We start from the raw sequence: 15,652 nt of genomic DNA, 5'->3' as shown, positions 1-15,652 counted from the left end.
AGAAATCCCAAAAGGACGGTGCAAAAACAGGAGTAGGAAAGAAAATCAAACGGCACTTTCACAAAGTGAGAGTATACACAAGTTAGCATGCCTTGCAAAAAAAAAGTAACTAATGGAAAGCAAGTGGAAAATAGCCTTTATGAAAGACACAGAAAAATATGCTAATGAAGGCAACTAAAAAAAAAACAACACACAATTTAAGTTTAGGTTTTGTTTTAACACAGGAGATATAATTATTCTGTCTTCTATTTCTTCTAAGGCTATCTCCTCTTTTCTGCCAGATGTAGCATTCAGCTGGAGTCTCTGTTCATTTAACATCTACTGAAAAGGAGACAAAAATGTATTCCCAAGATGCAAAGACACGGAACTTGGCATCATTTTTGTGAAGAAATCCTGAGGAGGACACAATGAGCTCTGCATGAAAACATCCTTGAGACAGACTGGCCATGTGTTCTGCAATGTCACTAAGCCACTAAATGTCAAAATATCCACTAAGAGATTTCACAAGATAATGATAGTTCATGCTATTGAATGACTAAACTTTAAGGAGACAGTTGCCTTTTCAGAATCGCCAGAGAAGGAAAAAAAAAAAAGTAAAAGATCATGGTATTTGGGGAAAAACAAATTAAAGTGAGGACTGATCGTATGAGAAGGAGGAATCAATAGAGCATTTTGTCAGGCTCAGAGAGTGACACGCTTGGAAGAACCGGCAGGGAAGGGAGAACGCACTGAAGGGAGAGGTTTCCCGGGATCCGAAGGGCTGCGGGCCGCTGGCAGGACTGGCAGCCCTCGGGCCCCCGGCGTGTCCGGTGCACCCACGCGTGCCCCGGCAGGGACAGCGGGGCTGCCGGCAGAGGTCGGGCTGGGGGAGACGAAGGGCGCCCGCGGAGGCACCGCACCCCGGCGCCTTTTCCTCCTCCTCCTCCCTGCGGCGGGGCGGGGAGGGCGCAGGTGAATGCGCCCTTTGTCCGGCCCAGGGCCCAGCGGACCCACGGGCGGGCGCTCCTTGGGGTGGCCGGCGCCCGAGGGGAGACCCCGAGGCCGCACCGCTCCGCCGTCCCCCGGTGGGCAGCTCGGGACGGGGGACGGGACAGTGGCGGAACCCCGCCGGCGCGGAGGGGAGCGGATGGGCGCGGAGGGCGGGGCCGAGAGGGGAGGTGGAGGCTGCGGCCGCACCCCCCCGCCGCTCCCCTCCTCAGAGTCGGCGGGCGCTCCGCTGCTGACCAGGGCTCGCCTGCCGCCCGGGCCGCCCGCGCCCGTACTGCTGCCCCCGCACCGCTGGCCCCCGCCGCTGACCCGACGGACGGAGCCGAGCCGGGCCGCCGCTGCCGCCGCCCCCTACGGCGGGAGCTCTGGCGGGAAGGAGAGGCCGGGCTGCCGGGGCCGAGGTGGGTGAGCCCGGGGCGGCGGGGAGGGGGCGGCCGTGCCCGGAGCCGCCGGGGAGGGGGCCGGGTGTGACCGCGTGGCCGCGCTGCCGCCGCGGCGGGTTCCGGCTCGGGCCCCGCCCGCCCCGCGCCGGGACGGGACGGGACGGGCATCGCGGCGGGCTCGGGCTCCCCGAGGGGCAGTGCCCCCGCGCACTCTGGCCCAGGAGAAACGCCGAGCGACGCTCTGCGGCTCCCACCTTCCTCCGGGCTTTTACTCGGTTTTCCACCGAGCTCAGCAGAATTTCTGAAGAGCGGGGAAAGTTATTGCCTCGCGTGCCGAGTGCTCACACCGTCCTGCACGATGCAGCGCGCACTTGGGAAGCCAGACAGGCATGTCATGCCCAGCACTTCCAGGCTGTCATTTCCCGATAGTGCCAAGGGAGAGAGGTGCAGTCACTGTCCCGTGCTTCTTCCATCACCTCATCCTTATTATCCCAGCCTGTTTATTTTACTCATTTTTTCTTTTTTTCGTGGAGTCAGCCCTCAAACCCCTTACTCAGGAAAACTTGTCCTTGACTCGGAATGATGTTTTCTCGTGGTAATGTCTGCACAGTGGGGATCGCTGTTGGTTCTGGGTTACAGTGAGGCTGTTTTATTGGTATAAAATGCAATAGTGTGCTCACAGCGTTGGAAACTTGGTTTTCTGCAGCAGGACGTCCTCTATCCTCGCTGACAGCTGTCTCCCTGAGCAGAAGGGGTCTGCACTGAGAGTGGACATAAATAAAACTGCTTTCTTTCATCACAGTTGTGACTTAGATGAGGCTATAACTGATCAGCCTCCTGTCTCTCACAGCGCTCCTAATTTTTTTTTTCAGATGTATTCCAAAAAGACGCATGCTCTAGATTACTTCTTTCTGGCAATTTATTTCACTGAATTCCACTGAATTATAATTCCACTGAATTATAAGTACTTTTTTAGGGTTTTCCAAAACTATTAGTGTGCTTTGTAATTGGGAAATAATTTTGTGTTAACTGGTATCAGAAGCCAAGTGGACTACCATGGTTTGGTACCTGTGTTTCCTTGCATGCATTTGCATGGCTGTAACCCATATTTCCATGGTGACCACAGGCATTCGTTCACACACACTTTCTTTTTCTTTCCGTTTTCCACTGCATAAACTATTAACGCTGTATTTAACATTGTATTGAACATTGTATCCCAAAAGAACCAATAAATCAGCTTTTAGGATCAGCAACTGGCCACCTAGCTCACGGATTATTTTTTTTCACATCGTGTTGTCATTTACTTTATCCCCATCAATACAAACCTTTAGCTAGAACCTATTACTGGACTCTTAATTTTCTAAATGAAGAGTAATAGCAGCATGAGAATTGGGTGAATGAGGCTCTCCCATACAGAGCTTCCCAATCTAAATTATGCTTTTGGACCCCTAAGAGAGTGTGGTAGCTAGAAGGTACGGCTCAAAAACAGGGTGACTACCCTTCATATTATGAGTTCTTTAAAAAGGTATCTGGAGTTCACTGTATTGGGGTTTTTTCCAGGTAAGTACATCTACTGAGTTCTGTTTGCAAATTATTCTTTGTAACAGCTACAAATTCTGTATATTTAAATATATAGAAGTAGAAATTCTTAGTTAATCATGGGGCTGCGGAAGCTGAGGTTTTATGAAGGTATCTGATACACTGAAACTTGTGATAAAATCACTGGGACTAGCCCTCGGAATAGAAGGAAAAAACAGAAATGTGCCTTCATCAGTCCATGCTTTCTTGTGTGCAGGATACACAAACCCTCCATTAGCTGGTGTAGGAAAGGGTTAACAGCCTGACCTTCAGACAGAAGCTCTTGTTGACCCTACTCTGCAACACTTGTCTGAAAGGTTATGCCCAAAGCGAGAGCTTGCTAACATGAGGGAAAAATCCAAAGAGAAATACTTAGGAAAAGAATACTTTGGAAAGGAATACTTCAGCTTCAGGTACCTGGTGGCCTGGCAGAGAACAAACCCTCATAGCAGACAGTAGAAGACTGTAAGACTCATCTACTGAAGGAACCAGACACAGTAAAAAGGATAATTGTCGAAGTCTGATTTGTCCATATAATTTCCCAAAAGGTTTATGGATACAAAAGAATCAGTAGTTAGAAAAACAGTTTAGTAATTCAGCTGTTCAGTAGGAAGGTACATGGAAGAGCTACCTAGTCACTGTTTTAAAGGTAGGAACAGAAGATCACTCTCTGGTGTGGCACCCTGAGCTTCCAGTGGTGTGGTGCCAGTGCCTCTCCTCCTGCAGTGTGCAACAGTGTGGTGCACGCCTGGGAAGTCCTTGTTGCAGGGTTCTTGCAGTCCTTGTAGTTATTTCACACTCTTCAAGATACTGTCTTTCCTGCTATTCTAGGATTTTCAGAAACATCTCTTTCAGTTTATCCATTCTCTTCCTTTCTTTTTTCCTGGCATCTGATTTCTTGTAGTCCTTAATAGCTTAAAACCATTTCTGCTGGTACCTGTGGGTGGTGAGGATACCTTGGAACAGCATGAGTGAAGCTCCAGCTGAGTTTCTTGACAATCCTGAAGGGAGAATATGCCTCTAAAGCTGTACAGTGACTGTCAGGTAGACCAATCCTAAACCTAAAAAATATTAGAAACAACACATTTGCATGGGTTTCTTGCATCAGCAAGTTTCACGAACTTCCCAAAATCCATCTTCATAATGTTTTACCTGTTATTTCTGTAAGCCATTTCAAAATTATTTATTGTAATTTAAAAACTTGCAGCCTGAATTGATTAATTCATTCCATTGGTGACATGGACATTAGGCTTAAGTATTATTTTTCGTCAGTGATTGTGTTCTGTTGATTCATGCTCTCTCTTAGTCTCTGCTTAACCCAGAAGACAAGCTGAGCTTTTCCGTCCTCTTCTCAGAGGACAGACTTTCCTATCCCTAGTTTATTGTACCTTCTCCAGCAAATGTGTGGAGGAGAGGGAAGAAAACATTTTGAGGGAAAAGAGGCCTTAAAATTCCAGTAAGGCATTTCAAAACCTGTTTTAAATCCTATGTTTGTTTTGCAGGGAATTTCCACAATGGCGAAGAGGGAAGGTGGTAATTGTGCTATTGATCAGAATGCAAGTCAGAACATCATGCCAAGAAGAAATATAGGAAATCTTAACTACTTGGTAATGTTTCTGTAAAAAAGCAGCTCATATGTCACATAGAAAATTGCAGTCTTTGATTTGATTTTGTCCAGAGACAGTGCTCCCATCACACTGGCATATCATCAGTAGTTTTAAAGGCTTGTCACAATATTGACATGAAGAGATAAAAAGATAAAGAATATCCCATTCAATTTAATCACAGTCCATGATAAAAAATACACAAAGTTTGGGACAGCTAAAAACTACATGAGGTTTGCTGCTAATGGCATTTTACCCGATGAGCAAAATTCTGTAGAAATAATTTCGAATTTTTATACAGGAATATAAAATCTATCTTTGGAGGAACCTTCATGATTGCCACATGGCATTCAGCAAGTTTTCCACCCCACATAAAAAAGTCCAGAAAAAAAAAATCCATTTCAGCATCCTTTGCCTCTGCAACTGCAGATGCACAGAACTAGTTCAAGCTACAACTTTCCGTTCTAACGTGAACTACCTCACAGGCTGTGAAATAATGAATTAGGCTTTGCAAACTATCTCTTCAAGAAATAGGTATGTCTCTGGATAAAACTTTGGTTCAGATTTGAATCTCATTTTGTATAATTTATACCAGCTTCCAGTTCTGCAATGCATAGTCTACACTCTTCTTCGCAGACTAGAGAATAAAAGTTACGTAGGCTACTCATTCATTGTTACAAATATATGCTCTTATCATTAGATAAACACATAGTGGCTATTCAGCTAAAAAATTCTCATAAAGACTATATACCTTTTAATTTTACAATGAGGCACTGTAGGTAAAACAGTCAGAGTTGTGGGGGGGCTATCGTCTCTAATGAGGATTTTACAGCAAGATAGCAGTGTACATATTTTATTTTCATGTTCAAACAAAACCCTTCTGTGTCATTGAAGATGAACATGAGGCTTTCACCTACTTGCCTTACTTACAAGTAGTACCCACAGATAATATTTTCTTAAAACAGACAATGCCATTTTGCTTTCTGGACATCTGGACACATCAGGCATTCTAAAACTGAACCCTTGCACCATTAGTTCAGTTTTACTTTATGTTTCACAGGACCTACATGTTTATTACCTAACATATGAGTTCTCTGCCCATGGTTGGCTCTCTGTTGCATCAAGTGCAGTGTCCTGCTGTTGGTACATGAATTTTCTTTTTGTGTGTATACTGATCATGTATCTAAAACTAAGGGATATTTTTAAGATATATTATCTCAGTTTAAACCAGTTTATAATATTACACTAAATTTTTTATACTAGCTTTGCTTCTTCTAAAGTCAGTGATAATTGTGCCAAGATCTGTGAGCCATACTTACTTGGCAGCAGAAAATTCAGCTTTTTAAACTGAAGTGCCTCAGCTTCATGAAGTTTCACCAAAGAGAAAACTATTACATTTGTGAAGGAGAGGAAGAAGACTACAGGACGTGATGCTGGAGTTGACAGATGTGCAGCTGGTCTAACATGCTGGATCCAAAACATTTCCAATTGCATCCTTTTCTCCCATTTAAATGTCATTAAATTAGCTATGACAGAATGAAATATTTTATTATCTTTAGACTCTGAACGCTGTTACTGTGCATATTACTTGTGCTACATCATTAATTCTGTAGCTGAAATTTGACATTTGAAATCCCTAACTCATATCATAAGAAGCTGAAATAATGCTTCACGTAATGTAATCATAATGTAATCCTTCTTCTCTTGCAGTGTAGTTAACTTCCTGGAATTAAATCTATTTTGGAATCACCACAGATAATGAAGAATGGGAAATCTATGCTAAAAGTGCCTTGCTCAAGTACTGACCATGCTGTTTGAAATAGTGCATATATTTTGTATATGGTTTCAGTGCAGTACAGTGTAACAGCCATGATGGCAAATACTGTCATTACTCAATTTTTAAATCTTCTCTTGAACTCATTTTGTATTTGCTTTCTGTCATTTCCAGAATGTGGATATGCAAGTCACCAATCCACCAGAAGCCGCTGCACTTTTTGATTTACATCAAGCACACCATTTTGGTGAGTTTGAACACTCTTCAGAACAGCACTGCAAGCAGGATCTGTTCCCTAAGTGGCACTTGCCAATGAAGATAGCATCTGTGATCTCATTATTAATATTTATTTATACTTCTATGAGAGATGTCATATATCCTTTTATAACCAGAAAGGAAAATGTTTTCTATAAAATTCCAATCCTTGTCATAAACAAAGTTTTACCAGTGGTTTCAATTACCCTTTTAGCACTAGTATATTTACCAGGAATATTAGCTGCTGGTTTCCAGCTGTACTTTGGCACCAAGTATAAAAGATTTCCCCAGTGGCTGGATAGATGGATGTTATCAAGGAAACAATTTGGACTTCTCAGTTTCTTCTTCGCTTCAATGCATGCCTGCTATAGCCTGTGCTATCCCATGAGAAGATCATACAGATACAAGCTGCTGAACTGGGCATTCCAGCAGGTACGATGGGCACGCAAACACCAACCCTTCTGTATTCTGAAAATCCTTGTTTGGGTCACTGAAGCAAATCCAGATGGGGAAAAGCCATTTTCATTGCCTTATTTGATTTTGAAGTAGATCCCCAGAGAGCACTGTTAAGGGACAGAGCAGGACCTAGTTATTAAAGCGTGTAATAGAGTCAAGAGTCATCACAGCTATGCCAGTGTGTATTAAGTAATTTTCTTTATTTGGGTTTTTTTTCTGTCTCTGTAAAATACACAAAATTAGAACTGCCTCACAGGAACATTTAAGTCTTTGGCACACTATTAATTTAGTGTGGATTAATCTTTTCTGGACCAGTGGAATCTACCAACAAAAACTGACCACTGAACACACCATTTCTAGACATCTTTTTTGGCAAAGTGAATAAGCCAGCAGTGAAGGAGGGCTGAGCTAAATCTCAATAATCTGTATTTGCCACAGACTAAATTTGTGAACACTGATTGCTTCACAATTGAACTGATGCACACTACCTTGTTAAAAAATAGAATTTCAGTGATGCTTCTGAGTCATGGGCAGTAACTGGCTTGAAAAACTCTCTAATATTCTCTGTGACTAGAGAGTTCCTAATCCTCACTTATCACTTTGAGTGCCATAAGTATTGCAGTATAAAGAATATTCCAATATAAGGTATAGACTAGAAATGCACGTTTTTATTACCCCCAAAGTCTGATCTAGAGTTTCATTAAAAGCACAATATGATGTTAGCAGCTTTTTAAGAATTCTGTAAACAGTCAAACCAACTGTTGAAAACTCTGAAATCAGCCTTACTGGTAATCTGACTTGAAGGGATTAGCAGATACTTCCATGAGATTCCAGTTTCCAAGATGCAGAAATTACCTTATTTGGAGCATATTATGCCATGGTGATCACTAGCAGCATCAAAGGGCTGGTGCAAGTAGTCATAAAGAGGAGAAGCTTTGACATCGGTTTATTGAAATCACAAATGTTCAAAGTTGTATTTTTTAAAAAAATACAGCTAAGCAATTACCCTGGCAGGATACCACCATTAAGAATGCCTGCTGAATTAGCTCCCTGAAATAGTGCTGTTAATATGTTTCCTGTTGTTATAATCTCCCTGATATGGTATTTAGCCACAGATGGATTTTTTTTTTGTCGAAGACAAGATTTATGCTTCTGTGAAGGCAGCTTAACAGGCCTCAGAACCAGTCCCTCCTGGGCCATGATTCTGATGAAGTCTAAGTTCTTCTCCCTTAAAGCTCACCTTTGCTTTGCAGTTACTGTTGGAGACTTTGTCACCAGAAGTATATAGCAGTTACCTTCAGAGACATTCAAACAAACCAAAATACTGTGTTTCTTGGCTTATTTCCTGAATATTGTGGTAAAAATTGTGAAATTGTATTTCACACAAATGGCCAAGTGTGCCAGTCTGTAATTTTAAATATGGTGTTCCTTTGGCAGGTCAAACAAAAAAAAGAAAATGCCTGGATTGAACACGATGTTTGGAGAATGGAGATTTATGTGTCTCTAGGAATTCTGGGACTTGCTTTGCTGGCCTTGTTGGCAATAACATCAATTCCATCTGTCAGTCACTCTTTGACTTGGAGAGAGTTCCACTACATTCAGGTGCGCATCATGTCATTACTGCACATCTTTAGCCCCATTTGTAGAACTGTGTGTTATCAGCTAAGACCATTAGGAGTTAGAAATATCAAACACAGAGGAGTTAGTGAAACGAATCTAAAAGTTTGTTCTGTACTCTTTGTTAATAGCTTTGTGAGAAATGTTCTTTCCATTTGCTGTTTTGTCAGGAGAACAGGCTGTGGTGTTGAGGGTATAAAATGGGATGAAAAAGAACTCAAACCACTTTTTTCTCCCCTCTTGACTTTCTGACCAGCAGCATTTTCTCTCCAGGACGTTTCCTTAGCTCTGGTGCTGAAGGTATTTCCACAATATTTTAGGCATCTTATCTTTCAGGAATGCCCTGTGTCCTGCTGATTTGGGATTAGGTAGTATTAAACCAGTAAATGTTGTTCCCATACAGCAGGGTGTATTCTGAAAAGGAGACATCCTAGAACAGATGCATAATCAAATCCAGCCAGTCTTGAGTTTGCTACTGCTGTGCTTGTTTCCTTCATCCAAGGTTTGCTCTTAATTCTCTTATAGCATATGCAGTAATTATCAGGGGTGTTTCTGCTGACATCAGTATGATCACGCTAGAGTTAAGCAAGTGTTCAATTAGGCCCCTGAACACCAAAGCCTGAAAATTCAATAACCTACTAAGTACCTGGCATTTGAAAATTTGATTTAAATTTTAAAAGTAGATCTGAAGGGTCTGCAATTAGTAGATTTGATATTCTGCACACTCTTCCAAGTCCATCATTTGTAAGAGAAGTTTTCTAGTGCACGGAGAATATGGACAGGTGAGGAGGGAGTTTTCAAATGTGCAACTCCTTTCAGTATTGAAAGACTGTGGTGAAGAAACCCAGAAGAGTAACCCTACTGTGTTAGACTTGTTTTATAAACAAATAACTTTTATATTCGAAAATCAGATTCTGTACATTGAGTAGTTTTTGACTTCACTGATGAATACAAGATTGTTAAGTGACAAGAAACTCAAAATTACTAGTAACTAGCTTAAAATTTCCTTTACTCTTGAATTTGGTAGACAACCTAAGCCAAATTTATCACTGTATGTGAAATGAAAGACTTGAGTTTCCTGTAGCTGTGCAATTGCTTGTGTCATAGTACTAGACTTAGTAGTTTGTGATTTTAATTTAGCTTAAATCAATTAAGCCCTTTATATATCTGCTTTTGAACTCAGAATAATTTATCACCAAAATAAAGTAATTTCGGATACACATGACATCTATAAATTGAAATACTGAGAATTGACCCTTTTTCAGGACTAGCCTGTAATCTCCTCTGTATATTAGCTAAATATCATAGCAATACTTGAAAAATGGGCCTCATCTGTTTTCTTTTACAGTGGTATAGAGGGGTACAGTTGGATTCTTGAATTATAGTTCTTACATTTTAGTTCAAAGCCAATGGTCTCTTTTCTTCAACTTGCATGTTGTTGGTTGTAGCCCTTCCTGATTTCCATACTTGCTTAGCAGAGTACTCTTTTTGCCAAGTTGGGAAAAAATAAATAGCTGACTGTTTTCTTTCTCTTTTTCAGAGCAAGATGGGATATGTAGCTTTGCTCCTCTGCACCGTTCACGCACTGGTGTTTGCTTGGAATAAGTGGGTCGATGTTAACCAATTTATCTGGTATACACCACCTTCATTTATGATAGCAGTTTTTCTTCCTATTGTAGTTCTGCTTTGTAAATGTATACTGCTCCTCCCATGTTTTAGGAAGAGGATAAAAAAGATTAGATGTGGTTGGGAAGCTAACACACAAACCAATCAAACCAGCATGACTTCCAGACTGTAGATCAAATATGAATATTTCCTATGTATGTATCTAAATATGCTCAAGGCCATGAAATATTCACTCATGAGCTCTGTTTTCACATTTTCTATAGATGTTTCTTTTTCACTTTTCATTTTGACTTCAGGACTATGGCATACTTGATGCAATTTTGACTTTTTCTAAGACAGAAGATGGAAACATTTATTTTACACTTTAATCTGTGTTTTGGTATTTGATCATTTCTTTCTTCTGACTCAGTGCTTCTAAAATCCAAGGGTTTCATTGTCTCAATCCTAATTCTTTTGTAGGCAAAAACAAACACAAATCATTGCTCCAGATGACCACACAAAGTAAAAAAATTATTACAGCACAGAACCCAGGAATGCTTTCTGCTTCACGTGTTCCTTTGTTAAATCTCAGTATTATAATGGGACAAAAACCATTCCCCCTTATCACCTGCATCCTATGTTACAGTCTCCAGAATGGGGACCTTGGCACATGAGCCAGACAGAAACTGTGTATTCCCTCCAGGTCTTGAACTTAGACAATTGGGCAAGCAGAATTGCAGGGAACTTTACAAGGTAAATATATCCTGAGGCTTGGGCACAGTTTAAAAAAAGTTTTTAAACTCAGATCTCCCTCTTATGCAGGACTAGGTGTGTCTCTGTTTACTTGAAACCATAAAACATTTCCCATTTTTTATTCCATGAACACGTTCTTTTGTTTTTGATGCTGGAAATTTTCCATGCTTTTGACCTAATCCTGCAGCCCATGACACGTGCTAAACTTTATTCACACAAATTATTCCAGTGGGATAACTCAGGTCAGGTAAATATGTTTTACTGTTTACTCTAGGGCCAGCACAATTGTGTGACTAGAAGAAAAACATTAAAAATAGACATTTGGACCTTGCCATTGATTTGGTGAGATTTCCATGTAAAATGGCTTCCAAATGCATTTGCTTTTGCAGAAATTTTCATAATAACTTTAATAAGCTCATTAAACCTCACTTTCCTTGTGTTACATTGGTCTGGCTGAATGTTTAAATGAATAATTAATTTGTTAGTATCTATTTTAAAATATGTTATTCAGTAGTAATTATTTTCAGCGATCATCAGGAACATTTCTGCCAGTCTCCCTGAAGGAGCTGACTACGATGTGGATTGTTGCTGCCACCTATTGCTGGAATCATCTGACTGAGAATTGTAATTGGTAATGGCTCTGGTATTAAAACAAACAGGAAAACAGTGTATGCCTAATATATGGTGCTAATGATTCCGTTGTACCTTTGTGGACTTTTACACTGAGAATAAATAACAGACAAATTAAATAGCTACAGGGATATTACATTTTGCATTTCCCTGGTTATTACAAGTCGATTATCGCAACTTAAAAGTTGGCCTTATTTGCACATAATGTAGCACTGTGAAAATAAGTGGGGACATGGTGGCCTGTATAATATAGAGTGAAATGAGTGGCATTGTGTATCAAACCAGTAATGCATGACAGAGGCAAAAACTCTAAAATACAGGAAGCTAGTCTGCAATGTTAATCTAAGAAATTTCTAACAGAACAGGAAAAATGTGGTTCTCAATGCCTTTGCATTTACATTTCTATAAATGAGCTAAATCAAATCTTTTATAAGTCATAAGCTCTATGCACTTGTTACAGAAGGTAGTGTAAGCTAGCATAACTTCATTCATTTCAATCAGTTAATATGGGTTGAATTCCTAACATAAATTACAGGTGAAAACCAATTTCAAGATCATCACATACTATACAAACTGACCTTTTATGGTCACCGTTCAGCTGGGGACATTAAGCACACTTCAGACTTTTCTCTCTAGCATTGTCCAGGAACAAACACAGAAGTGTCTTCTATCAGCTGAAATTTGCATACAGCCTACAAAAGCTATTCTGAAAATCACACATGACATCCAAACATTCAGGCATGTTTTTCCCTACTGATTGTTTCAAGTAGGAGCCGGGTTTTCTCTGTCACATCTAGCCATTTCTCTAGAAACTACCACTGAATGTATATAGCCAGAATGTGAAACCTCTTATCAAGCCTCTTCCCTGGTTTGTAAGTCTTTAGTAAACTACTTCTGAGTAACTCACTTCCCAGTCTGCAGGCTGCCCAGGAAAGTGGTTGAGTCACCATCCCTAAAGGAATTTAAAAGATATGTACATGTGGCACTTAGGGACATGGTTTAGTGGTGGGCTTGGCAGTGTTAGATTTGTGGTTAGACTCGATGATCTTAAAGGTCTTTTCCAACCTAAGTGATTCTATGATTCTATTTTCAAGCTTTTAAGGCATTCAGATACAACAGTGAGGGAGGAGGGTCATGTAGGGTTTATAAAAGGCTACAGAAGAAAATGCCATTGACAGTATTTAATTTCTCCCTTTGTAACAGACATGAATTAGTTCAACACTAATTAAACTAAATGCATATGTACCTTTTAATTTATGTTTATGTACCTATTTCAGAATTCAGTGTATTAATATGTCTATATCTACTATAATACATTAAATCAATGTGTGTGCACATTTTAGGCACTTATTTGTGTAACACTAATTACTTCTATAAAACTCTGCATCAATAAATGCTTCAATGTATGCTGTATCTGCCATTGTGTCATATACATCCTGTGTATAAAGGTAAAAAGGCACAGTAGACTCTAGAAAAGCTGCTGATATGAACAATAAAAATGGCTTCAGTAAAGGAGAACCATTCTCTCCATACTAGTGAAGAGCCTGGAGCCTCCAAAGGAAAGAAGAAAACAGAATCTGTCACTCTAGCAGAAGTGGTTTTGCAATGCCTCTACAAGGCCTGCAAAGTACTTCTTTCAGTTGTTACGTATCTCCAGTATATTTAAGTGAGAGACACAGAATTCAGACTCTGGAGATACACTCATAAATTGTTGAAGGGGTTTGAGGAATTTTATGCCAAGTTCACTTGGGGTAGTCATATCCAGAATACTATTCCCAAGAAGTGATACCAACAGTCAGTGGTCAGGAGGCTAAAGCCAGGGCTGTGCTGGCTGTGATTGAATGCAAATTCCTGTTGACAGCAGCATTTACTGCAAGCTGTCCTTCCCTTTGGCCACTCTTCTCAGTTCTGCAAGTCTTTAAGGATGTGAAGTTCATCAGACCAAGGTACTGGATCCAGTCAAAAAGTAATGGAGAAAAAAGAATGATTTAGCCAGATCCATTCACAAGTCTGATTCACCTGACAGTCATGCACATATGTCAGCAGGGAGGATGGGAAGAGGAATGGCATAAAGAGGCAGTGTAACTGAAACCAGCTTAAAATGCATCGTTCCAAGTGCTCCTAAAAGTCAAGACTTAAGTTACTTCATCCTATTTCAGTAGCAAGAATATTTCATGGGTTCACTTATTGGTCATGTCCTTAGTTTTCCATGAATCAGTGGGCAAAAATGTGTTCTTGAAATTGTCATCAAAAACCATATAAAACTGACTGACCTCTACGTGACTGTGGGCTTTGTGGTTTCATTTGTAGAGATTATCTCACGTCTCCACATCTTTTCTCCTACATCCACAGTTTCTAGTACTGTCCCTCGATAACATGAAATGTTACGTTAACCATTTTTGAAATTCAAACTGCTTTCTTTTAAGCTGATTTTCTTTAAATGACATTAAATGAATAATTTAAAAGAACAAAACAAAACAAAAAGACCAGTTTTTGAAAACATGCTGAATCCACCTCTAGAGAATGTAAGCTGCTGTAGTCACTGTGTCTGACAATGGCTGACCAATGCCACTGATTTTTTTCGGTAGTGACAGGAGTTCTCGATCCCATCAGCATGCTCTGTTGTTGATGGCAAAATTATTCCTTTTGGTGAGACTTTGGACTCCTTAAAACAAGTCTCACTGAATTCAGTTGCATCAGGGTTCAATTTATGCATCGTTTGACCTTTTCTGTAGATTGAATGTAACATTTGAATGGGTGTAGTAAGGTTAATTTATTAAGTAGGCATAATAAATTTTCAGATATTTTCAAATGAAAATATATAAAACCAATCACTGGACAAAATTCTATAAACATAAAAAAGACCACAGCTACTTCCAATAAAGATGATGCAGCAGAAGATAGTTGGTTTGTCTTTTTTTGTTTCTTTTTATGTATATTTCATCTTCAGAGCATGAAAGTATATTGCTGGGAAAATATGTTATGTCTTTGACCTAATTAAAGCTGTGTAGTCTCTGTGGGACTGGTAGAATACTACCACTGCTACTGATAGAAGTATTTAGTCCTTAAATTTTATCCGTTTGGCTCACTATTTAATAAGTAGTGAGACAAGTGTGAGGTTTTTTTGAACTGGACAGTCAAATTTGTAGTTTGCAGTCAAGTGCAGTCTTTATACACATGCTTATACTGGGTTTTTTTTTTGAATGTCCTTTACTGAAAAAGAATTTTCCATGTGAATATCTCCATTACTTGGAATGCTGAGAAGCATCTTATTGCTGGACTTAAGGAATGGCCACATAACTATCTCTAACTGGCCACATAACCATCTGTAATTATTTCTCTGCCTTTTTTTTCAGTCACGTGGAATTGTGTTTCTCTCTTGTCTGTACCTGTCTGTACCAGAATAATTTTTGAACAGTGCATCTCATTAATTCAAAAATGTTCTAAATGTTCTAACAGGAAATCCTTAAAAAGAAAATAAACAAGAAGCTGGAATTGGAAAAACACAAGCCATTTGCAAGGCTCCTCAAGCATCTCCGTAATGATTTAGGAGTCTAAAAATTGTTTGATGTTACCCATAATTAAAATAATGACAACTTTTTCTTGTGACTTCTAATTTGCAATCAACTTAGTACATTCACAAGGATATGAACATCCTGAATTATTTATTCCCAGATAATTAATGACAGACAATAGAGTATTCTGGGGCAGAGGCAGGTTGGGACTATGAAGCTATGCAAAGAGGCATCAACATGGAATTGGAAGGAACAGGACAATAGGAGATCTGGAAAAAAGAAAAAAGGAGACATTACAAGCACTCAGATTTTCTTATGAAAGGAAAAATTAAAGGAGCCCAATGTTAAAGGGGAAAAATAAGTCAATGGAGGATACTGAGTGAGATTACTGAACATCATCAAGTTTGTAGGGAACAGAAATTGTTAATCAGGGAGATGGGTAAAATGGAGGACAACTGAATGACAGGTGGAAGAGTCTGAAAAAACTGAAGTGAA

The 15,652-nt window shown here is 40.0% G+C and overlaps 1 protein-coding gene across 1 annotated transcript; it reads left to right on the top strand.

The window, feature by feature from the left end:
- The first annotated feature begins 1,373 nt into the window (after positions 1-1,373).
- Positions 1,374-13,048, top strand: STEAP1 (STEAP family member 1). The gene is made up of 5 exons (XM_018075907.2): positions 1,374-1,388; positions 4,451-4,555; positions 6,501-7,013; positions 8,475-8,639; positions 10,195-13,048. Exons 2-5 carry the CDS (start codon positions 4,463-4,465, stop codon positions 10,450-10,452), a joined length of 1,029 nt encoding a protein of 342 aa, XP_017931396.1. The 5' UTR covers positions 1,374-1,388; positions 4,451-4,462; the 3' UTR covers positions 10,453-13,048.
- Positions 13,049-15,652: the final 2,604 nt, after the last annotated feature.

The sequence above is a fragment of the Manacus vitellinus genome, unplaced genomic scaffold, assembly GCF_001715985.3.
Source record: "Manacus vitellinus isolate BGI_N305 unplaced genomic scaffold, ASM171598v3 scaffold_3_pilon, whole genome shotgun sequence".
Lineage (NCBI taxonomy): Eukaryota > Metazoa > Chordata > Aves > Passeriformes > Pipridae > Manacus > Manacus vitellinus.
This window is presented reverse-complemented; position numbering and strand designations above follow the sequence as displayed.

Excerpts from the sequence above, each read along its gene's own strand:
- STEAP1 (XM_018075907.2), top strand. The coding sequence starts at position 4,463 with ATGGCGAAGAGGGAAGGTGGTAATTGTGCTATTGATCAGAATGCAAGT. Across the intron at positions 4,556-6,500 it reads TAGGAAATCTTAACTACTTG|AATGTGGATATGCAAGTCAC; the intron begins GTAATGTTTCTG and ends TGTCATTTCCAG. Across the intron at positions 7,014-8,474 it reads TGAACTGGGCATTCCAGCAG|GTCAAACAAAAAAAAGAAAA; the intron begins GTACGATGGGCA and ends TTCCTTTGGCAG.